The sequence below is a fragment of the Grampus griseus genome, assembly GCF_964374135.1.
Source record: "Grampus griseus genome assembly, chromosome: 2".
In the NCBI taxonomy this organism is placed as follows: domain Eukaryota; kingdom Metazoa; phylum Chordata; class Mammalia; order Artiodactyla; family Delphinidae; genus Grampus; species Grampus griseus.
Genome location: NC_139018.1, coordinates 28,567,492 through 28,590,721, shown reverse-complemented (window position 1 = coordinate 28,590,721; position 23,230 = coordinate 28,567,492). Strand labels below are relative to the sequence as shown.

The following is a 23,230-nucleotide window of genomic DNA, read 5'->3' as shown; positions in this document are numbered from 1 at the left end:
AGCAAAATCACAGCTAACTGCTGAACAACCATTGATGAAAAAGACTGGAACCTACCAAAAAGATAATCTACATCCAAAGACATAAAGAAGAAACCACGAGACGGTAGGAGGGGTACACTTGCAATATAATCAAATCCCATACTCTCCAGCTGGGTAACCCACAAACTGGAGAATAGTTATATTGCAGAAGTTCTCCCATGGGAGTGAGCATTCTGAGCCCCATATCGGGTTCCCCAGCCTGCGGGGTCTGATGTCTGGAGGAGGAGCCCTCAGAGCATTTGGCTTTGAGGGCCAGTGGGGCTTAATTACAGGAGCTCCACTCTTGGAGGGTGCACACAAGGTCTTGCACGCAATGGGACCCAGGGCAAAAGCAGTGATGACTTCATAGGAGCCTGGGCCAGACCTACCTGCTGGTCTTGGAGGGTCTCCTGGGGAGGACGGGGGTGGGGGTGGGGGTGGCTTTGGCTCCCCTTGAGGACATTGACACTGGTGGCAGAGATATCGGGGAGTATTCATCAGTGTGAACTCTTGCTGGAGGCTGACATCTTGCTTGGATCATTATCACCAAGACCTAGCCCTACCCAACAGCCTGTAGTGCTGGGATGCCTCAGACCAAACAGCCAACAGGGCAAGAACACAACCCCACCCATCAGCAGACAGGCTGCCTAAAGACTTCCTGATCCCACAGCCACCTCTAGACATGCCCCTTTACTCGGCCTTGCCCACCAGAGGGCCAAGACCCAGCCTCACCCACCAGGGGGCAGACACCAGAAGCAAGAAAACTACAGTCTCACAGCCTGTGGAACTGAGTCTGCAAACACAAGTCAAAATCTACCCTGTGACCAGATGGTCCCTGGCCCTTGCGTGATGAGAGGGGAATGTACTGCTGGGACATCTGGACATCCCCTACAGAGGGCCACTTCTCCAAGGTTGAGAAATGTAACTAACCTACCACATACATAAAAATACAAATAGAAATTCAGACAAAATGAGATGGCAGAGGAATATGTTCTAGACAAAGGAACAAGATAAAACCCCCAAACAACAACTAAGTGAAGTGGAGATAGGCAATCTACTCAAGAAAGAGTTAAGAGTAATGATCGTAAAGATGAACCAAGAACTCAGGAAAAGAATGGATGCACAGAGTGAGAAGTTACAAGAAGTTTTTAACAAAGAGTTAGAAAATACAAAGAGTGACCAAACAGTTGAAGAATACAATAACTAAAATGAAAAATACACTGGAAGGAATCAGTAGCAGAATAAATGAGGCAGAACGGATTGGTGAGCGGGAAGAAAGAATAGTGGAAAGCACTGCCATGGAACAGAATGAAGAAAAAAGAATGAAAAGAAAGGACATTTTAAGAGGCCTCTGGGACATCAAACACACTAACATTTGCATTATAGGGGTCCCAGAAGGAGAAGAGAGAGAGAAAGGGCCTGAGAAAATATTTGAAGAGATAATAGCTGAAAACTTCCCTAATGTGGGAAAGGAAACAGTTACCCAAGTCCAGGAAGTGCAGAGAGTCCCATACAGGATTAACCCAAGGGACAACATGCTGAGACACATAGTAACCAAATTGACAAAGATTGGACTTCCCTGGTGACGCAGTGGTTGAGAGTCCGCCTGCCAATGCAGGGGACACGGGTTTGTGCCCCGGTCTGGGAAGAACCTGCATGCCGCGGAGCGGCTGGGCCCATGAGCCATGACCGCTGAGCCTGCGCGTCCGGAGCCTGTGCTCCACAACGGGAGAGGCCACAACAGTGAGAGGCCCGTGTACCGCAAAACAAAAACAAAAACAAATTGACAAAGATTAAAGATAAAGAGAAAATACTAAAAACAACAAGGGCAAAGCAACAAATAACATACAAGGGAACTCCCATAAGGTTATCAGCTGATTTTTCAGCAGAATCTGCAGGCCAGGAGAGAGTGCCACAGTACATTTTAAGTGACAAAAGGGAAAAACCTACAGCCAAGAATCCTCTACCCCGCAAGGCTCTCATTCAGATTTGATGGAGAAATCAAAACCTTTACAGACAAGCAAAAGCTAAAAGGATTCAGCACCATCAAACCAGCTTTACAACAAATGCTAAAGAAACTTCTCTAGGTGGAAAAGAAAAGGCCACAACTAGAAACAAGAAAATTACAAAATGGGAAAGCTCACTGGTAAAGGCAAACATACAGTCAAGATAGGAAATCATCCACACACAAACTAGTAGGGAGGTTAAAAAGCAAAAGTAATAAAATCATCTCCATCCACAAGAGCAGTTGAGAGATACGCAAAACAATTAGATGTAAAATATGATATCAAAACCAGTAATCATGAGAGGAGGAGAGTGAAAATGCAGGATATTTAAAATGCATTTGAAATTAAGAGATCAGCAGCTTAAAACAACTGTGTATATATAGACTACTATACCAAAATTTCATGGTAACCGCAAACCGAAAATCTATAATAGATAAATACCAGCAAACCGAAAATCTGTAATAGATAAATACACACAAAAAAGAAAAAGGAATCCAAACACAACACTAAGGATAGTCATCAAGAAAGTAAGAATTTAAAGTAAGGGGGGGGAAACAGCTTCATGAGTGTCCCGAGGATACTACTTTGAGGAAACACTGTTCAAATTTTGACTGTGTAATTACCTTTTATAAAAAATTGGTAAATTAAGAGAAGAAAAACGTCACACCAGCCTACCACCCACCCAGTACAGTGACTATCATGGCTGTGTGAATTTCCTTTTACTTTTTCCTGTGCTTATCTTAACTAGTTTTAATAACAAGTGTATAGTTTTTGTAATTTAATGTCTTAGCATTTCTGTTGCATTGTTTTCATAACTATTTTTTGTGTGTGTGGTACGCGGGCCTCTCACTGTTGTGGCCTCTCCCGTCGCGGAGCACAGGCTCCAGACGCGCAGGCTCAGCGGCCATGGCTCTCGGGCCTAGCCGCTCCACAGCATGTGGGATCTTCCCAGATCGGGGCACGAACCCATGTCCCCTGCATCGGCAGGCAGACTCTCAACCACTGCACCACCAGGGAAGCCCCATAACTGTATTTTTAAGTCATACAATGTCACTATAATCAACCATTACCTAATTGAATATATATCTATATTTATATGTTGCTTACAGTCATTATCACAGATGATAAGGTGAAATTCTTTGGGCATATAGCTTTTACCATACTTAAGACCTTTTCTTATTTATTTATTTTTAAATTTATTGAAGTATAGTTGATTTACAGTGTTGTGTTTCTGCTGTACAGCAAAATGATTCAGTTATATCATTACCTATATATGTATGTGTATACATTTTCGTATTCTTTTCCATTGTACTTTATGACAGGATATTGAATATAGTTCCCTGTGCTATACAGTAGGACCTTGTTTATCCATTCTATATGTAATAGTTTGCACCTGCTAATCCCAAACTCCCAATCCATTTCTCCCCCACCCCCTTCCCCCTTGGCAACCACAAGTCTGTTCTCTATGTTCTTAGAATAGATTGTTAGAAATTCTACATTAAAGTACAACTTTTTATGGGTTTTGATATCTGTTGGGCTTATTCTATTTTAAAACAAGTGTTTTGGGCTGAATTTTTTATTTGCTTGCTTGTTGTGATTTTTGGATATGTAAAGAAGTGGCTTTGTTTTTTTAGCTACATTTTCCTACTGCTCTGAATTCTCTCTCTCTTTCTTTTTTCCTTTTTTAGGCTAAATTAATTACCCACCCAGCCCAGCATCTTACAGGAAAAGCATAACACTTCCTAGAGGAGTATGAGCATAACAGGAAGGTGTCATTGACTCTGAATTAAAATTTTAACCTGTCCCCTGAACAGCTACAGGATTTGGAAGCTGAATCAATGTTATCAGATGAGTTAGAATCCAAACCAGAGGTGAGCCCAGGCAACTGGTTTTCTTTTCTTTTGGTGGGCTGTATTCCAGAGTTTATTCTCAGTTCAGGAGTCAGCAAACTTTTTCTGTAATGGTGCCAGGTAATAAATATTTTAGGTTTTGTGGACCATATGGTTTTGGTTGTAACTACTAGTTTATTATTTTTCTGTTACTAAGTACTTTCTCAAAAATTTAAAAATTCAATTCTTAACCTTTTATGATTTTTTATACTTGTTATTTAAATAAGTGTAAATTATTACACATTTACATAATTACATAATGACAAAATTTATGTATATGACATATATGTAATATTTACTACCACAAACCATTTTTTATTAATTTTGTATATATCTAAAAGTGTTTTCTTTTTAAATGTGATTAGGGGATTTAAACATTTAAAATTTTTATTCATTTTTCTCATTTTAATTTTAGAACATGTGTGTTGCTTAGTGGAAAGATCACTGAATTTGGAATCACGTTACCTAAGTATGAAGACTGACATTGCTCCTAACTAGTAATGTGACCTTGGACTAGTCATTTAGTGTCTTCAACTTGATTCCTTGTCTTTAAAATACATGTTTAATCTCACTAAGTTACAGTGGGGATTAAAAGAGCCTATACACAGAAGAGTACTTTATAAAATATAATCAGTACAATGCAGTTGAATTTGTAATAGCCACCATTTAAAAATATAATTATTTTTATCATTTCTCTGTTTTATGGAAGGTGATAGAAGTTAATTATACGATTCAATTTTTATCTAGAACACTTGATAAAAATGAGTTAAAATATTATTTTGTAGTTAATCTGGTTTTTCTATGAATAAGGTTGAGACTAGTGAGCAATCAAGACTTAATTACATCATTGCCTTTTGGTAAATTCAGAGGTTTAGATCCATTCATAATAACCTGTATTATTTGTTGTCTCCACATCCCCCCCTTTCCCCTTCAGCTGCTGGTACAGTTTGTTCAGAATACGTCCATCCCACTAGGACAGGGGCTAGTAGAATCAGAAGCTAAAGACATTACTTGCTTGTCCCTCCTTCCAGTGACTGAGGCCTCAGAATGCAGTCGGCTAATGTTACCAGGTAAAAATTAAGATCACCAGAGATAAGATAAACAAGTCTTAAGAGCTTAGCCTTCTCTGTGGTACTGGTGGAATGTGATAACTGACTTTATAACTGACTGGTAGAAACTGTAAAAATTAGGATTTGTGGAGAAAAAGCAACCATGGGACTCATAAGTGCATTGTTAGTTTATTTATTTATTTAAAAAAAAAATTTTTTTTTGGCCATACCATGCAGCTTGTGGGATCTTAGTTCCCTGACCAGGGATTGAACCCGGGCCCTTGGCACTGAGAGTGTGGAGTCCCAACCACTGGACCGCCAGGGAATTCCCTGCATTGGTAGTTTAAGTCATAGGAATGGTTATGAACACACATAGAGTGAGAGTGAGAAGAAAAGGAGGCCAAGGCAGAACTGCATGGAACTCCCTATTCAAGGTATGGGGTGAGGCAGGAGAGCCTGTGAAGGAGGGAAGAAAGAAAGGCTAGAGCAATAGGGGGAATACTGGCATAGAGTGCAGGCATGGAACCCAAGGGAATAGTCAAGTGTGACAAATGCTTCTAAGAGGCCCAGTGAGACAGGGACTGTCCCAATGAGATAGGGTCAGTGAGGTCATTGTTGACCTAGGCAGGACCTGCTCCTTGGAGAGGGAGTGGAAAGCCAGGCTGCAGTGGGTTGAGGTATCAGTGCAAGTTGAGGAAGTAACTATACTTTCTAAAGGCTGTCTTGCTATGGGAAGGAAAAAGAGAAGGACATAAAGTACATTAAAGAGTTCTTTTTTAAGATCTGAAATATTAGAGGGTGGTTTTATACTAAGAGGAAGGAGCCCGTTAGAGAAGCTGCAAACACAAAGAGTAGATAATTGGTGAGGAGGCTCCAGGAGAGGTAGAAGGAAGTAGAATGCTGAGCATGGGTAGTGAGATTAGCTTTGGATGAGAAGAAGGAGATCCTATCACTTAACTATTAGGAAGGAAAACATTGTTTTTGGATGCAATGGATTCTTTATTTTCTAGAAATTGAAATATTTAAAATTTGGAATATTAATGTTAAATCAGGGGAGGGTCACCTATTGGTGGCAACTTATTTGTTATAAAGTCTTCTGGTTACTATCCTCTAGTGGTGTTCTTTTTTGAGTTTTGAAGTGACTTAAGGGCAGATATATTCAACCAACCAGTGTTGATTTAAGGTTTCTCTATCTAGCTCCTGTCTTTCCCACATCGTTGATCTCTCAAGTCCCATTTTTCTACTGGTGTGTTGGGAGTGTTTCCAAATCCATGGATTTTCAATATGTGAAAATTTCCATGTGCTAATAAAATTTGATCTTCGTTTGGCTTTTTTCCCTGAATTTTCTCTCCCAATTTTAATTTATTGAATAAATATTTTGACAATAATAGAGGAAATGAAAACAGGAACAAAAGCATCCATCTTCTTTTCTACATTACCTTCTTTTAGTTTTAATTTTGATTTAAAATATTTTAGACAACCAGTTATAGATAATAGTAAATGAAAACCCATGTACTCACTTCCCAGCTCATGAAACGTAGTGTTACAAACACAAATGTATCTTGTACATACCTCCCTAATCTCATTCCCCTTCCTCCCAAATATGTGTGAATCATTCCATGCATGACCTACATGTTTTCTTTTTAGCTGGGATATGTGATAGACACAGAAAAGCACAAAACTATATGGATATACCTTTTGAAGAATTATTATAAAGGAAATAGCACCACCCAATCAAGAAGTAGAACGTTGCCAGCTTCCAGGCCCTCCATGGGTTCCTTCATGATAAAAGCAACCTCTGTTCTTCCATAGGTCACCACTGCCCTCAATTTTTTGAAAATTTGTTCTTTGTTTTCCAAGTTTAATCACCCAAGTCTAATTTTAGCTGATTTTGGACTTTAAATGAGTGGAATCATATGAGTGTATCTTGTTGTACCTTTTATGTTTGTGCGATTCATCCTTGTGTGTAGCTCTGGTTTGGTTTCATTGCTATATAGTATTCTGTTATATGAGTGTACCACAACTTCTTTTTCCATGCCACAGCTGATGAATATGTAGTTATTTTCCAGTGTTGTATTATGACAAACAGTGCTGCTATGAACTTTAAGAACAGTTTTTTTTGTGGTAAAATGTATGTAAAATTTACCGTTTTAACCAGTTAAATTTACCATTTAACCAGTTGTGTGGCATTAAATTCATTCACTTTGTTGTACAACTTCATTAGCCTTTGGAATGGCATTGCTGTCCCTAGGCTTCCACTTTATTTCTATAACATTACCTGTTATCTCCTTGAAAGAAGAAAATAATGTAACCTGCCTTCTATAAAGATGAATGAAACCCCTGAAAACATCGGATGCTTTAGCACTTTTGGCAGTTCTTCATTATATTGCAACTAAAACCTTTGGAAATTCATCCCCTCCCTTAGAATAAAGTTCTAGAAGCAAGTCTTCTGAATTATTTCTTTACATCTGGTGTAAACCCAGAACCATAATGAAACATACTCATGATTCTATACAATTTCAGTTATACCCCAGGCTGTGATTTTTCCCCTAATGACTCACCCGAACTGTCACATACATGTTATAAAAATTAGAGAGAGGTATCTTTTCCCAAGAAAAATAGTTTAAAATTTAGATCCTGTTCTTGAGTTTGTATTCATTGTGTAACTATATTTTTCAAGGGAAATATACTGATTTGGGGCCTCAAAAGGACAAAGGTCTATAATGTCCAAATGTGGATGGTTCGTATTAGTTACCACTGACCATCAGAGGAGTCTGCCCCTCACATTTTGGTTGACACCCTTTAGCTGCCTTTCACTCTCTCTTCTTTTCTGAGGCAGATTTTGTATTTATAAAATGAAAATGCTGTCTGTTCCTGTAAGGGTGTTAGATACTAAGGGATGTTACAAGGGTGTTAGGTACCACTAAGGAATGTTACAAGGGAGTTAGGTACCATATATCAAAATGGTGAACTCCTTGGAGATAGGTGCTACATAAAGCTGTGGTATTTTCCCTTTACTAGATGATACTCCAAATCATACTAACTCCTCCAAGGAGGTTCCTTCCTCGGCTGTGTTGAGAAGCCTTCAGGTGAATGTGGGTCCAGACGGAGAAGAGACGAGGGCTCAGACCGTACAGAAGTCTCCGGAGTTTTTGTCCACTCCAGAGTCTCCTAGCTTGTTGCAAGATCTACAGCCAAGTGATAGCACTTCTTTTATTCTTCTTAACCTAACAAGAGCAGGTATTCTTTACCCTTTTCTGACTTCTGCTCATGCTTAAGAAAAAAAACTGGGGAGCAGGGAATAGTTAACTTAGTCATATTTAAAGTGGAAAGAAACTATTCTTTAATTATTTTGGAGAATTGGTGTCGTTTGGTGATCAGTTGGGTATGTAGAGGGAGAAGGCAGACTCTAAGATGACTCAAAAATTTTTTGTTTGGGAAATTAAGTGGTGTCATTCACCAAGATAGTGCACACAGGAAGAGTAGGGCTGCGGGAGAATGATTAGTTCCAATTTGTGCCTGCTGATATTGAGATTTCACAGGGACATTTAGGAGGAGGTGTCCTTTAGAGAGTTAGAAACAGGAATCCAGAGTTCTAGAGAGGTCTGTTGTGAAATAAGTAGTTTTAGTGCTTATCAGCATTCAGGAAGTGTATGAAACAATGAGCATGGATTCTTTGATTCAGGAGTAGTCTGGAGCATAAACAGAAAAGAAGGCAAATCTGGGACCCTGAAAAAAAATTTTAAGAGGGTAACAGAAGAATGGGAAGCAGCTTCTAGAGAGAGGGATCTCAAGAAAACAAAATGAGAATGATGTGGGGGGAGCCAAGGAAGGAAACGTTTTAAAGAAGAAAAGGTACAGAATCATGCCAAATACCACATACTGGGCCAGTGAGATGAGGACTGGGAAGTGTATGTCCGGCAAACTCAGCAAGAGCAATTGTTATTGAGGTAGTAGAGGTGGAGCTTAGGGTTAAAGAGATAGGGAATGGACAGCAGGTGAGAAAGTAGATACACAAGTTAGAAGTTAAGAAACTTCAAGAAACATGACTTTGAAGGAACAGGTGAGAAGGTGATATTTAGAGACATAGTTGGGATTTTCTATTCTTTAAAAAAAAGGATGGGAGAGACTTGAGCTTGGACAGATTGAAAGGCTGAAAGGGAAGCTGTAAGGTGGCCACTAAGGAGGAATGGGTTGAAGTTGGGAGAGGAGAAAACTAAAAGATAGGATTGGGATTCTAGAGGTGAGGGTTAGCCTGTTGCTAGGAAAGACCGTTTTGCCTCTGAAACAGGAGTAGGTAAGATAAAGACCAGCCTGTCAGCTGGGAGTGGAAAGGTGATAACCTAATCTTGTATGAGAACAGAAGCTTGAGGTGAGAGGTGAAAGTGTGGAATAGCTGATCAGGACACAGAGTTTCTGAGCCAGGGCCAATCAAAGGATTACTTGTTGGCTAACTTTCATATATCCTCTTTGTTTCTTCCAGGTCTGGGCTCTTCAGCCGAACACTTAGTATTTGTACAAGATGAGGCAGAGGATTCAGGGAATGATTTCCTCTCCAGTGAGAGCACAGACAGTAGCATTCCATGGTTCCTCCGGGTTCAGGAGTTGGCCCATGACAGTTTGATTGCTGCTACTCGTGCACAACTGGCAAAGAATGCGAAAACCAGCAGCAATGGTGAGACCCCTGTGGTGTTTTCCTTTCCAGTATTCTGTGCAGAGATTTTGGTAATACAGTGGCTATATTTTGAGTTGCATATAATCCAAATTACTTTATTGGTAAGAGCAGAAGGCTAGAAATACGTAAATTGTTTTTCTTATTTTCTGAAAAATAACTCAGCCATGCCAGATTCATGTGCAGAATCAACTGAACTAGCATTCTCAATTGTCAGCTTTAAATAGTATACTAAACCCCTTTTAAAGGAAAAAATTTTTTCGCACATCTTGGTGTTATCTTGAATTGTTTTTATTGTGATGGTCCTTATACTTAGACCTTTTACACCGTTATGAAATTAAGACAGTTTTATCAATTAATAGAAATAAAACTATAAAACCAATAAAAATAAAATTAATTTTAAGGCAGTGTGGCAGATGATAATGTTTTGCTGAAACTAAATTGCTGCTCATGGCGATTTAGCAATTAGCAGCTACCATAGTGCTGCTTTTTGGGGGGTTGGGGGTGGGCAGGGCAGGGCAGGGAGGGTGGAACCAATTCACCAGAAGACCTAAATATCCAAATAGGGTATAGTATGGTTTCTTTTGAGTTCAGCATGCCTGTACTATTTACTCTGTGCCACTTTTTTTCTATCCAGTAATTTTCAAAGTGTGATCCCTGGATCATCAGCATCACCAGTAATTTAGAAATGCAAATTATCAGGTCTCATCTTACTGAATCAGAAACTTGGAAGTTTTTAGTAAGCCCTCATTGTGGTTATGATGCATGTTAAAGCTTGGGGACCATCGCTCTATTCACACCACTCCTAAACCACTGCAAGACCTTTGCTTGTGTAGCATGCCATAATAATTTTTGTTTTAGGTCTGTCTCTGTATTTTCTCATTAACCTGTGACAATTAAGGTAATACAAAAATTTATTGAGATAAGGTATATACTGTCATTACCACAAACATACTGTCACTTCCATCTAAGTTGAAATACAGAAATATTTTAATTTTGTGTGTGATGCTGTATATCAGGAGTCAGCAAAGGGCCAATAACCACCTGTTTTGTAAATAAAGTTATATTGGAACACAGGCATGTCCTTTAATTACTAATTGTCTATGGCTGATACTGTGGCAAAGTTGAGTAGTTGTGACAGAGACCATATGGCCCTCAAAGCCAAAAATATCTGCTGTTTGGCCCTTTACAGGAAAAGTTTACTGACCTGCTCTATACAGTACTACTTTCTCTGGAAATTATATCCCAAATGTAAAGACCTTGCCCACATAACTGTAGGATCTCAACGTGTTTACAGTGTTATTCAACATGTACCATATAAGGTGTTGAGTTTGTCTCTCTTGCTCTCTTTTCTTGAGGGGTGAGGGAGGGGGAAACCATTTCATCAGATGACCTCTAAATATCCAGAACTGTCATTGGCTGAGGTCATTTTAAGCTAATCTGTCTTCTGCAAACAGTGCTTTGTTTTCAAAAACAAAGTAATTTAGGGAGCACTTTGAGAAATTTTATAATGACTCAAAATACAAGACAGCTCACTCTTTTCTGAAGGATTTTTCCCCCTGTTGTATGATTATATCAATGTTCTCATTGTATTGATATCTACAAAATTGAATGCATGAAGCCCCAACTGTCACCAGTTTATACTTTTTTTTTTTAATTTAATTTATTTTTTGCCTGCATTGGGTCTTGGTTGCTGTGCGCACGCTTTCTCTAGTTGCGGCGAGTGGGGGCTACTCTTCGTTGCGGTGCGCGGGCTTCTTATTGCGGTGGCTTCTCGTTGCAGAGCATGGACTCTAGGCACACGGGCTTCAGTAGTTGCAGCACATGGGCTCAGTAGTTGCGGCATGCGGGTCCTAGAGCGCAGGCTCAGTAGTTGTGGCACACGGGCTTAGTTGTTCTGTGGCATGTGGGATCTTCCCAGACCAGGGCTCGAACCCGTGTCCCCCACACTGGCAGGCATATTCTTAACCACTGCGCCACCAGGGAAGTCCTGTCACTGGTTTAAATCTCTGGATTAGCATGGGTTTCTACAGACCTTTCATTAGAAATTAATTAGCTGGAGCTCTAGAGTTAGTGGGAAATTTTCCTTACAGTATATGCACTTCTGTGCTGTTTAAAATTTACCCATGTTTCAGTTAAACAAACAAAAAAACTATGTGGGACAATATTTAAAAAGAACAAGTTAATTAATATTAACTAGCAAAAGGCATCTTAGGTTCTGCTCTGACCTTGGAGCAATTAGTTTTATGATTAGCATTTGGTGAAGTATAGCAAGGAGAATGTAGGGCAGGAAGAAAGTAAGGTTAATAGATGGGACAGAAACTGCCTTTGATCAACTGTCAGGTTCCCGGGAGTGTGATATGTATAACATATTATCCTACTCTTGGCTCTTGAGAGGGAAATTTGGAAATATGAATCTTATTCCTAAGGTGTATGTAGTGGAAAGATAAACTCCATATGTTTATAACAGAATTAAGTGGTTGTGAATGTTTTTCTCCATTGATGTCCAACTATGAATTGAAGAAAACGAAGGAAAGGGTGCACCACCTGCTAATCTGGAATTTATTTAAAGATTTAGTTAACCGATTTCGTTTAAATTTAAGAAAGTCACTGCACCATATGCTCCTCTCCTCCCCTCCTTTTATTCTATTGAACAAAAAACTTGAGCAGTATTATCTCTAACTTTTAAAAATGTGGTAAGAAATTTGAAAATGAGCTGAGTTTTTGCATTCTTAGATATTTTGTAACTAAGGAGGGGTGGTACAGGAAATTAGAAGGTGATTCTTATTCTCTAGAATGATAGAAACAGCCAAATTGACTTCAGAAGATAGAAATCTAAGAATGGCCATCTACAAAAGAAATTACTACTGTAAGTTCACAGCTAAGCCAGACTGGCGGCTTCTCCTTAAAATACAAGTTTTTATTACCTAGAGCTTTAACTCATCTTCTGTAGGACCCCACTCCTGGTGTTGACATACCTGCTTCCTTACCAATCTGTAATGCAAAATAGGTTGAACTCTGCTTTTTGATATGAAACCATTTTGGATATTTCTTACATTTGCCAAAGAGGCCTAGTCTTGTGGCTTTTTGTAGTTCTGTGGATTAAGTAAGGGGATGGGGATATAGAGCCCTCTCACTTCTGTTAAATGAATGCAAAGCAAGCTGGGGAAGATGAAGGATCGATATGTGATTAATGATCACTAGGAGTGGCTTTATTGTTTGAACCAAAGTATCTGAGTGGAATCCTTCCCTAGATTATAAATATGTGACTCTATTACAGGAGAAAATGTCCACCTTGGTTCTGGTGATGGGCAACCGAAAGATTCTGGGCCCCTTCCTCAAATGGAGAAGAAGCTCAAGTGTACAGTTGAAGGCTGTGACCGGACATTTGTGTGGCCAGCTCACTTTAAGTACCACCTCAAAACTCATCGGTGAGCAAACCTGAGATTCCATACTTGGAGCTTAAGAAAGTTGATGCTTCTGAAGGAACTTGACAGAAATCCCTCCACTTGACAGATTAAAGGAAAGCAGGGGCTCCAGCTCACTTGTGGTTAAGATGTCTTTTGTTCTTTAATAGAAACATTTGCATTGTCTCATTTACCTTGTTCAAACATTTGGCACCTAAATATCTTAGAGCAAGAGTTCTCAAATCTCATCATAAAACATAATGTCTTGGAGAACTTAAAAATTATATATAAGCTTAAGCCCCACTCTAAACCTGTGAAATCAGTATTTCAAGAAGTAGGGCATCTGTAGTTCAGGTGATTCTGATACATCTAGATTTGGGATTTACTGTCTGCCTTGAGAGTCAGTAGGAGCTTTGACTTGTCTTCTCTAGCAAAGAGCATTTTCAGGCATTGTTGCGTATGTGATTTTTTTTTTTTCCCCCAGAAACGACCGCTCCTTTATCTGCCCTGCAGCAGGTTGTGGGAAAAGCTTCTATGTACTGCAGAGGCTGAAGGTGCACATGAGGACCCACAATGGGGAGAAGCCCTTTATGTGCCCCGAGTCTAACTGTGGTAAGCAGTTCACTACAGCTGGAAACCTGAAGAACCACCTGCGCATCCACACAGGTGTGTGCCACCCCAGCATTCCCACAGGCCGTCTACTGCTTGGCTCAGGGCCTGCTGGCTGTCCTTAGGAGACGAAGGTTGGGGTTGTTGCTAGAACTCTGAGGATGAAATTTCTTTTTTTCAAATGCCTCATGGCACTTTTCAGTTCTTTCAGTAACATTTATTGTCACCTCTGTGTGAGAATGGACAGTTTGATTTCTGTCTCTGGTAGCCTTAAGTAGGAAGGGATATAAGACCATCACTGATAACAATGATATGATCATATATGGACAGAAATGAGCCTTTCCAAATATCTTCAAACTTAACACAGTTGTAGTTTTGGTCATTAACATTTATTGAGTTACACAAACCACACAGATTCTGTTCTAGGCACTAAATGGGGGGTAAGGTGAGGGGAAATACAAAAGCTAAGCTTAATCCCTGACTTTGAGTTTACTTTGTTGTTAGAGCCTCACAGCCTGAGAAACAGAATGGAGAAGTGACTTGTCCTGAGTCAAATAGCATGTTAATATCAACGGAGCAAAAGAAAGATATCCTGATTTCTTAATCTAAAAGCTTAAGGGTGACTTTCCAAGCCACTTGGCCCAGTTGTGCTAAGTCTCTTGCCAGAGCTTAATCACTGAACCCAGACTACTACTGTAGGATGTGTAACTATTCTTCCCACTTTCTCTTTCTCTTCCTTGTTTATTCTTGCATGCTAAAATGATAGCAGGTACAAATAAATGGCATTTAAAAAGTGAAGCCCAAGCTGAAGCCACCTTTGTTCTGCGCATGTTCCTATGATTCCCTCTAGATTGACATTACCACTGGATATATTTTAGGGCAGAATAGCTCTGTTCTCAGCTCTTTCTTTCTTTCTATTTATTTATTTATTTAATTTTTGGCCAGGTTGGGTCTTTGTTGCTGCACGTGGGCTTTCTTTAGTTGTGGCGAGCGGGGGCTACTCTTAGTTGCGGTGTGCGGGCTTCTCATTGCGGTGGCTTCTCTTGTTACAGAGCATGGGCTCTAGGTGCATGGGCTTCAGTAGTTGCAGCACACAGCCTCAGTAGCTGTGGCATGCAGGCTCAGTTGCTCCTCAGCATGTGGGATCTTCCCAGACCAGGGCTCGAACCTGTGTCCCCTGCCTTGGCAGGATTCTCAACCACTGTGCCACCAGGGAAGCCCCTCAGTTCTTTCTTGAAAGAGTATTCTTGCTCTAAGAAAGCAGTTTGAATAAAAGAACAGGAAAAACATCTAGCTGAATAGTTAAGGAAAGTAGTAGAATTCACTGTGCCTTATTAAATTCAGTAACCTCTTCATCCTTGTGCCACTTGTCATCTTTGTAGCATTTGATAAAAGTGAACATATTTTAAAATGCTTTCTTTTATTCAGAGTGTGACCTGATTTTCTCTCTTCATTCTGACTCTTGCTAGCTCTGCCTTGTTAATCTAATTGTTGACCAATTTCAGAATTTTGGATTTCTCGCATTTTACTCAATGTGCTGTCTCATTGCAGTCTCAGGCTTCAATTTAATCATTTCTTCCTGGATGTCTCACAGATCTGAATCTCAGTAATTAATATAATAATAAAAGTTAGGACTTCCCTGGTAGTGCAGTGGTTGAGAATCCACCTGCCAATGCAGGGGACAGGGGTTCGAGCCCTGGTCCGGGAGGATCCCACGTGCCACGGAGCAACTAAGCCCGTGCACCACAACTACTGAGCCTGCGCTCTAGAGCCCGTGAGCCACAACTACTGAAGCCCACACACCTAGAGCCCGTGCTCCACAACAAGAGAAGCCACCGCAATGAGAAGCCCGTGCACCACAATGAAGAGTAGCCCCCACTCGCCGCAACTAGAGAAAGCCCGCGTGCAGCAACAGACCCAATGCAGCCAAAAATAAATAAATTAAAAATAATAATAATAAAAAGTTAGCATTTATTAAGGCAATTTAATATGTACCAAGCACATATACATTATCTCATGTAATCTTCAAGGTACCTTTGTGCTTTAGATAACTGAGTTTATTGATGGAGAAACAAGGTTAGAGGGTTAAGGAACTTGCCCAACATTATGCAGCTAGGAAATGGTAGAACTGGCATTTGAATTCTGATCTGACTCCAAAGCTCTTGCAAGGATTTTATTTTCAAGTGCTGACAACTCATTTTATCTCAGATGTCAAAATTGACCTCAGATCTTTATTAGTAGTAACGGTAGTAATTAAAGCTGCCAATTTTAGTGGCTTACTATGTGCCAGGCACTATGCTTAAATATATTTAACTTGTATCATTTCATCTAATTCTCAAAATAATCTTTTGAGGTTGTATTATGTTAATTTTATAGATGAAAAACTGATTCTCATAGGTTTTAAATATCTTCCCCATACTGGTAAGTGGTAGTGCCAGAATTTGAACTCAGGGCTAACTGGCTCACGCGCAACCATTATGCAGCATTGCCTCTTGAACCTCCTCCTCCTCTTTATTGCAGCAAAATCACCATCCTGTCAGTTTCCAAATAGGAAGGCCCTCTAACTTAAGGCAGCTTGATGAGATTCCTGCCACTAGATTCTGATGAATCTGTTTTGAAATCTTTTTCTGAGGTTCTTGAGTTCATCTTGTTAAACATTTAACCTTATTTATTAACTGCAATTTTCTGTTTTCCTGGTGTTTATTCTATCATATGTATGAATATATTGTTCATTCATTCGGCGACTTTTGGAGTGCCTGGCATTCTGGGGTTAGTGTGAGTATACAGATATGCTTTCCAAAAAGTTACAGACCACTGGAAAATCACAAACGTTAAACCGTGTGGTACAGTCTGAAAGAACAGTATAATCTAGAGCTGTGCTCCTCCCTCCTTCAAGGCCCAGCTTCTGTATTTTCACCATACCAGCCTTACTTGCTGAGTTTCTGTTTTTCTCCTTTACTCTCTCACACTGTCACACTCATAACAGTTCTGACACCAAATGTGTTTTCCTACACCAAGCAAGTCTCTGTGACATTAGGTGGGTGTCTATAATTTAACTGAATTCTGACACTATCTGGAAACAGCGTCAGATCCCACAGGTTAAGGGCTCAGCCCCACAAGACTGCCACCTACTTCAGATGTCTATTGCAAGTAGCAAGTCCCCAGGTTACTCACAACATCTGTCTGACTTGGCTACCAATTGGAGTTCCCATGACCCCCCCCACCCCACCCCCCCCGTCCCGGATTCAGTTATTTGCTAGAACAGGTCATAGAACTCAGGGAAACATGTCTACCAGTTTATTATGTAATAAAGGATATGATAAAGGATACAGGTGAGCAGCCAGACAAAGAGATACACAGGGTGAAGTCTGGAATAGTCCCAGGCACGGGAGCTTCTGTCCCTGTGGAGTTGGGGTGTGCCACTCTCTTGGCACATAGACATGTTCACCAGCCCAGAGGCTCTCTGAACCCTGTACTTTTGGAATTTTTATGGAGGTTTCATCACGTAGGCATGATTGATGATTAATCCATTTCCAGGCCCTCTCTCCTCTCTGGAAAATGGGGGTAGGGCTGAAAATCTCAAGCTTCTAATCATGGCTTGGTCTTTCTGGTGACTCGCCCCCATCCAGGAGCCCACCAAGAGTCACCTCATTAGAAGAGACACTGCTGTCACCCAGTAAATTCTAAGGGGTTAGGAATTCTGTGTCAGGAATCACTGTCAAAGACCAAATATTAGAACAACAGATTATCCTAGTGCTCATATCACTTAAAAAATTACAAGGGGTTCAGGAGCTCTGCATCAGGAGCTAGGATCCAAGATTAAATGTTAGAACAAAAAATTCTAGCACCCCTGTGTACAAGGGTTTTAAAGCTGTGTGTCAGGAACTGGGGCAAAGACCAATATATATACTTATTTCACACTTGTCGTTTTCTGAACTTGCCTTGGGCGCTCTCAGTTTCAAGGCTGTGCTCATACTAGTCCTTAATGCCTGAAATTTCCTTTCATCCTTGTCATCTTTAAAGAGCAGCTTAAATTCAGCTTCTTTAAAAAGAGAAGTTACCGGGCTTCCCTGGTGGCGCAGTGGTTGAGAGTCCACCTGCTGATGCAGGGGACACAGGTTCGTGCCCCGGTCCGGGAAGATCCCACATACTGGGCCCGTAAGCCATGGCCGCTGAGCCTGCGCGTCCGGAGCCTGTGCTCCGCAACGGGAGAGGCCACAACAGTGAGAGGCCCGCATACCACAAAAAAAAAAAAAAAAAGTTACCACAGTAAGAATTCCTCCCCTTTATAATTGCATATAGCACTTTTTTATACCAGAATTAAAGTCATTTATGAATACGTTTATCTCTCACTAGGTGGTGACCCTTGGGAGATACGGACTGCATCTCTGATTTTTTTCACTTTTTATTTTGAAACAATTATAGACTCATGAGAAGTCACAAAAAGAGTACAAAGAGTTCTGTATGTGCTTCACCCAGCTTCCACTCAGAAGTGACATCTTATGTAACCATAGTACAGTATCAAAACCAGAAAGTCAACAGTACTGTCAGTCTACAGACCTCATTCAGTTTTCACCGTGCATCTTTGATTTTTAAAATAACAAAGTAATGCTGTAGAAAATGAAAATTATGGAAAAGCACAAGAAGAAAAATCATAATACCACTATCAGGTTATAACTACTGTTAACACATTGTGAGATTTTTTTGTGTACCTCTCACTAAACAGCTGTTTTTATTTGTTTGCTTTTATAAGATGGGATTATGTAATACCTATTTTATAACCTTTTTGTGTGTGTGTGTGGTATGCGGGCCTCTCACTGTTGTGGCCTCTCCTGTCGCGGAGCACAGGCTCCGGACGCACAGGCCCAGTGGCCACGGCTCACGGGCCCAGCCGCTCCGCGGCATGTGGGATCCTCCCAGACCGGGGCACGAACCCGTCTCCCCTGCACCGGCAGGTGGACTCCCAACCACTGCGCCACCAGGGAAGCCCCCTATTTTATAACCTTTAAAAATCTGTACTCTTAAATGGATCTAGAAACTCAAAGAGAATTGATGTAAGGTAAAAGTCCTGAGAGTGTATACACTGTTTTCCTGATATCCTCAGAAGGGATGGGATCACCAAAGAAGGTAGCTCAGTGCAGCTGGGGCTCAGCCCCTGAGGAGGGAGGAGGAAGTATGCTCAGAGGCAGCTACTCTAAAGAAAAGGGCAGGGCTGTCTGCAGGGCTGTGACTGAGAGGTGACACCTGCTGGATAGTCCGGTTGAAATTATATAGCGTGAATTCAGGAAATCAGAGTAAGTTTTTGGAAACAGGAAAAGGTTGATGGGAAAACAGAATAATAGTTCATCAGAAGAGTGAGTCTTTATCTTATTTTCTGTCTCTAGGAGAGAAGCCTTTCCTTTGTGAAGCCCAAGGATGTGGCCGTTCCTTTGCTGAGTATTCTAGTCTTCGAAAACATTTGGTCGTTCACTCAGGTACTAGAACCTGTGCCATTCATAGATTTCAGGGAAGATGGAGAGCCAAAAGGGTAAAAGGTTAGGGTAGTGGTATAAAGAGATCTAAAGAGAAACAAACTGTTCACCATAAAGTTTCCTCCCTATCCTGACAGAACTGGAAATCAGGGCCCTTGATGCTTGCATTCAAAGGGTCATATAATCAAGGAGAAAATATCTAATTATTATTATTTTCAGCTGAGCCATTGAACTGCATTCTAATTGAGACCTTTTTCTGAGGGAATCAACAAATTTATTTGGCACTACACTGGGTACTTTATAAGTTACATCAGATATGGTCCATGGAGTTATTCAGAGCAGACTTGCCAAGGCAGAAGTGAACTCGAAGTGGAGAGAGATTCTAAAATGGAATCTGGTAATTGTTCAAATGGCTAGCCATGGGGAGCAAAGGGAAGCCAGAATGGGAGGAGTGGGGAGAAGGAACTAGAAGTTATTTATCATGAAGACAGCAAAACCGTTCAGTGGGAGCAAAGGAGTTGGAGAGGTATAATCAGTCAGGGATGTGAATTTCAGAGCTGAGATCCTAGAGGTAGAGCAGTTTTTTAATATGATGACAGATTCTAAGCAGAGATAGCAAACTGATAGCCTGTGGATTAGATGTGGACTTCCAGATGTGTTTTGCTTGGTTTGTAGAGTGTTTTCATTTTACTGTTCTTTATTTTATTACGTAAAATTTTGTCAAACATACATAAAAGTAGAGAAAAATACTTTTTTACATAACAGTAATGCTGTTATCATATCTATCAAAATTAACAATAACTCCTTGGTTTTATTTGAGATTCACTCCATGTTTAATTTTTTTCCAATTGTCTCAAAAATGTCTTTTAAAGTGCCTTTGTTTAAATCGGGATCCAACAAGGTCCACTCGTTGCACTTGGCTAGTAAGTCTTCTGGAATCTAGATCTATCTGTACTTTTTGTTTTTCATGCTATAGACTTATTGCACAACAGAGTCAGTTGGTCCTGTAGCTCATCCCACGTTCTGAATTTGTTGGTTTGCCTCCTTTTCTGTCATTTAACTTGTTCCCCTATATTTCCTAAAAGCTTCAAAGGTTCGAAGATTTTGGCAAGGTTATGTTATAGGTGGTTGTGTTTCATTTTGCATCACATCAGGAGGCATACTGAGCCTAGTTGTCAAAATTGATCAATTGGTTCAGGTGGTAACACCCTGATCCCCACATTGTAATGTTCCCTAGCAGCCTTATGGTTTCATCTCTGAATGATGCCTGAATTCGTTATTTCAGCAGGGTTGTAAAATGTTATTTTTCTAATTCTATTATTCATTCACATTTGTTAGCCAGAATTCTTCTGTATAATGGGTCTCTATCAACTAGGGCTATTTGGTAATTTGTACACAAAAGGCAGGATAAATGTGTAATTCTTTTAACTGTGAGTTTTCAGAATAAGAAATTCGTACTCTGGTTACTTCTAGTAGTGTCATTTTCACTGCTTTTTTTTCCTCTCTCTCATTAATATTATCTTGAATTCATGTGTTTCTACATATTCACTGTATTTCAATCCATTATAGTTATTTTTTAACAGCTTTTGGACCTATTAATGCACATACCTTAAAGTTCACCCATTGTAAGTATACACATCAGTGATTTTTAGAAAACATATAGGATTGTACAATCACCACCACAATCCAGTTTTAGAACACTTGCATCACACCAAAAGTTCCTTTGTGCCCCTTTGCTGTCAGTTCCTGCTCCCACCCCCAGATCCAGGCAGTCATTGACCAGCTTTCTGGCTCTCTATATTCTGCCTCTTCTGGAAATTTTCTGGTCATTTCACTTAGTTTTGCTATCTACTAGTCCCCTGTAGGCATAAGGGTTTTTTTGTTTTTGTTTTTGTTCTTTGGCATAAGTTTTTGACCCCGCTCTAAGTGTGGTTGTCTGGGTAGGTGGGATAGAAGTTGAGGGTTTCAGACTTGAGGACCTAAGGGATAGTTCAGATCATTGTGTAGAAGAACCACCAGTGTGAACATTGAAGACTGGGAGTTATGGCAGGAAACGGGGTAAAGGTATATTATGAATCCAGGGTTGGAATCCTTGAGGCTAGTGCATGTCCTTGAGGTCCATGGAAGACTGTATCTGAAAAGGGAAGTAAATATTCTGTGTCTACCATGATCTTATACCAGAGAAGTTGTTTTGTGGAAGCAGCAGTACAGTGGGTCTGGAGAGTACTGGAGGCTGGGAGCAGTGAGTGTGCTAAGCCCTCCTGGTGTACTTTCCAGCCTTCCCCTGTGTACTGAAGGTTGAGAGGCTGGGGGAAGGTGCGGCATGGGAGAAGGAGTAGCCTCTTAATGTTTAGTTTAACATCCTCTGGGCTTCTCCACCTAGGGCTTGAGTCCATTCTCTTGCTGTCAGAAATGTACCCTGTCTTTTTGGCTCCCCTGTCTTAACCGGGTCTGTGTTTCAGGAGAGAAGCCACATCAGTGTCAAGTCTGTGGGAAGACCTTCTCTCAGAGTGGGAGCAGGAATGTGCACATGAGAAAGCATCACTTGCAGATGGGAGCAGCTGGGAGTCAAGAGCAGGAACAAACTGGTAAGGAGAAGAGGGTATAGTGGAGGGCTATATTTTGGGGGTTCAAAAAGCCAAATAACTGGCCTGTCTGATGTGGAAATTTTCTGATTCTATTTTGGGTAGAGAGATTGGTCTCATTTGATGGACTAGTGGTTTCCAAATGTAGCTGTACAGTAAAATCGTTTGCAAGCTTTTAAAACATATATTGTGTATTGCTTGTCCACCCCTCCCCCCCAGCAAAACAAAACAACCTGATAAATGAGATTACTTGGTAGTAAAATCCTGGAGTCTATAATTTTGAAAGTTCCTCTAGTGAGTTTGATGGTAACTGGTGCTGATCCATGAACCATCATTTGAGTGTCACTGTGATGAAGATTTCTGTATGACAAGAGTTTAAGCATTTTTTACTTATCAGTCATGACTCCCTTTTTACCCTAGCTTAAATTTGATAATATGTTTTTATTATTATTCCTTTCCATGCCTTTCCTTAATCAATTATTTTATTCTAAATACTCCTTTCTAAGGATGCACCCATCCCATTTTATATGTTTGTTATCCAGATGCTGATCACAAGCAAGGGTATTTATCCATGAGGCTCAAACTCTTCCCTTCTAGGTTTATTTTTGCTTCCCAAAAGTAAGTGAAATAGAGGAGGTGGCATCCAAGGTACAGGTTAACTTTTAGTTCTGAAAAAAAAGCCAGCTTCTCGTGAAGGAAAATGGGGACCAGGCACAGCCTTGACTGCTGTATGTCTCTCACATCCTATTCTCTGTGCAGCTGAGCCACTAATGGGCAGTAGTTTGCTTGAAGAGGCTTCAGTAACCAGTAAAAACCTGGTGTCTATGAATTCTCAGCCCAGCCTTGGTGGAGAGTCCTTGAACCTACCAAATACCAATTCTATCCTAGGAGTTGATGATGGTAAGACTTTCAACTCTCCTTTATTTGGGGAAAATGGGCTGCAACTAGGGACTAAGGAATGGGGTTTTCTCCAAAATGGAGGTTTTAATTAATTTCATTTCTTGTGAGTAGAAATGGTATGATTGAGTAGCATTTGTGTTGTCTCTGGAGTGGAAAAGTGAATATTTTAAAAAGTTTTTTCATTGAAAAGATAATGTTACAAAAGAATAAAAAGTTTTAAGAAGAAAATTATCCATAATCCTAGCATCCTAGCCCAACTGTTTCTATCTTTCCTATTGCAGTTATGGAAGAACTTAACTTTTAAAATATTTAAACAGAACATAACCAGGTTTTACAGAGGAGAATTAAAGCAATTTCTCCATACCTTCAAAAGCCATATCTTCTGGAGAAAAGAAAGGGCTCTCTAGGAAACAGTTGCTCCTCTCTGGTATAGAAATTTCACCCAAGTTACACAGGCCAGGCCCTCTTCTCTGAAAAACTTAACAGGTGAGGTCAGCATGCATTTATTCAGTGCCTAATGTGTACCTGGCACCATGGGAAAGAAAAGTAGAAGACAGGGACCTTAAAATCTAGTTCAGAAGTCAAAACTTACATATGGGAAACAACATTGAGTGAGTAGAAGAT

The 23,230-nt window shown here is 40.3% G+C and overlaps 1 protein-coding gene across 2 annotated transcripts in view; it reads left to right on the top strand.

The window, feature by feature from the left end:
- The window catches only part of ZNF410 (zinc finger protein 410), a 40,540-nt gene that overhangs the window by 10,754 nt on the left and 6,556 nt on the right, over positions 1-23,230 (top strand). Inside the window, exons 2-10 of one of the 2 annotated variants that reach the window (XM_082648780.1) lie at positions 3,713-3,895; positions 4,848-4,983; positions 7,984-8,202; positions 9,446-9,637; positions 12,915-13,065; positions 13,526-13,653; positions 19,035-19,124; positions 21,584-21,709; positions 22,466-22,606. In XM_082648780.1, coding sequence (XP_082504906.1) covers positions 3,863-3,895; positions 4,848-4,983; positions 7,984-8,202; positions 9,446-9,637; positions 12,915-13,065; positions 13,526-13,653; positions 19,035-19,124; positions 21,584-21,709; positions 22,466-22,606 — 1,216 coding nt within the window. In that variant the 5' untranslated portion in view covers positions 3,713-3,862. Of the gene's footprint in view, positions 1-3,712; positions 3,896-4,847; positions 4,984-7,983; positions 8,203-9,445; positions 9,638-12,914; positions 13,066-13,525; positions 13,708-19,034; positions 19,125-21,583; positions 21,710-22,465; positions 22,607-23,230 lie in introns of both variants that reach the window. The other variant, XM_082648779.1, reaches the window with a different exon arrangement.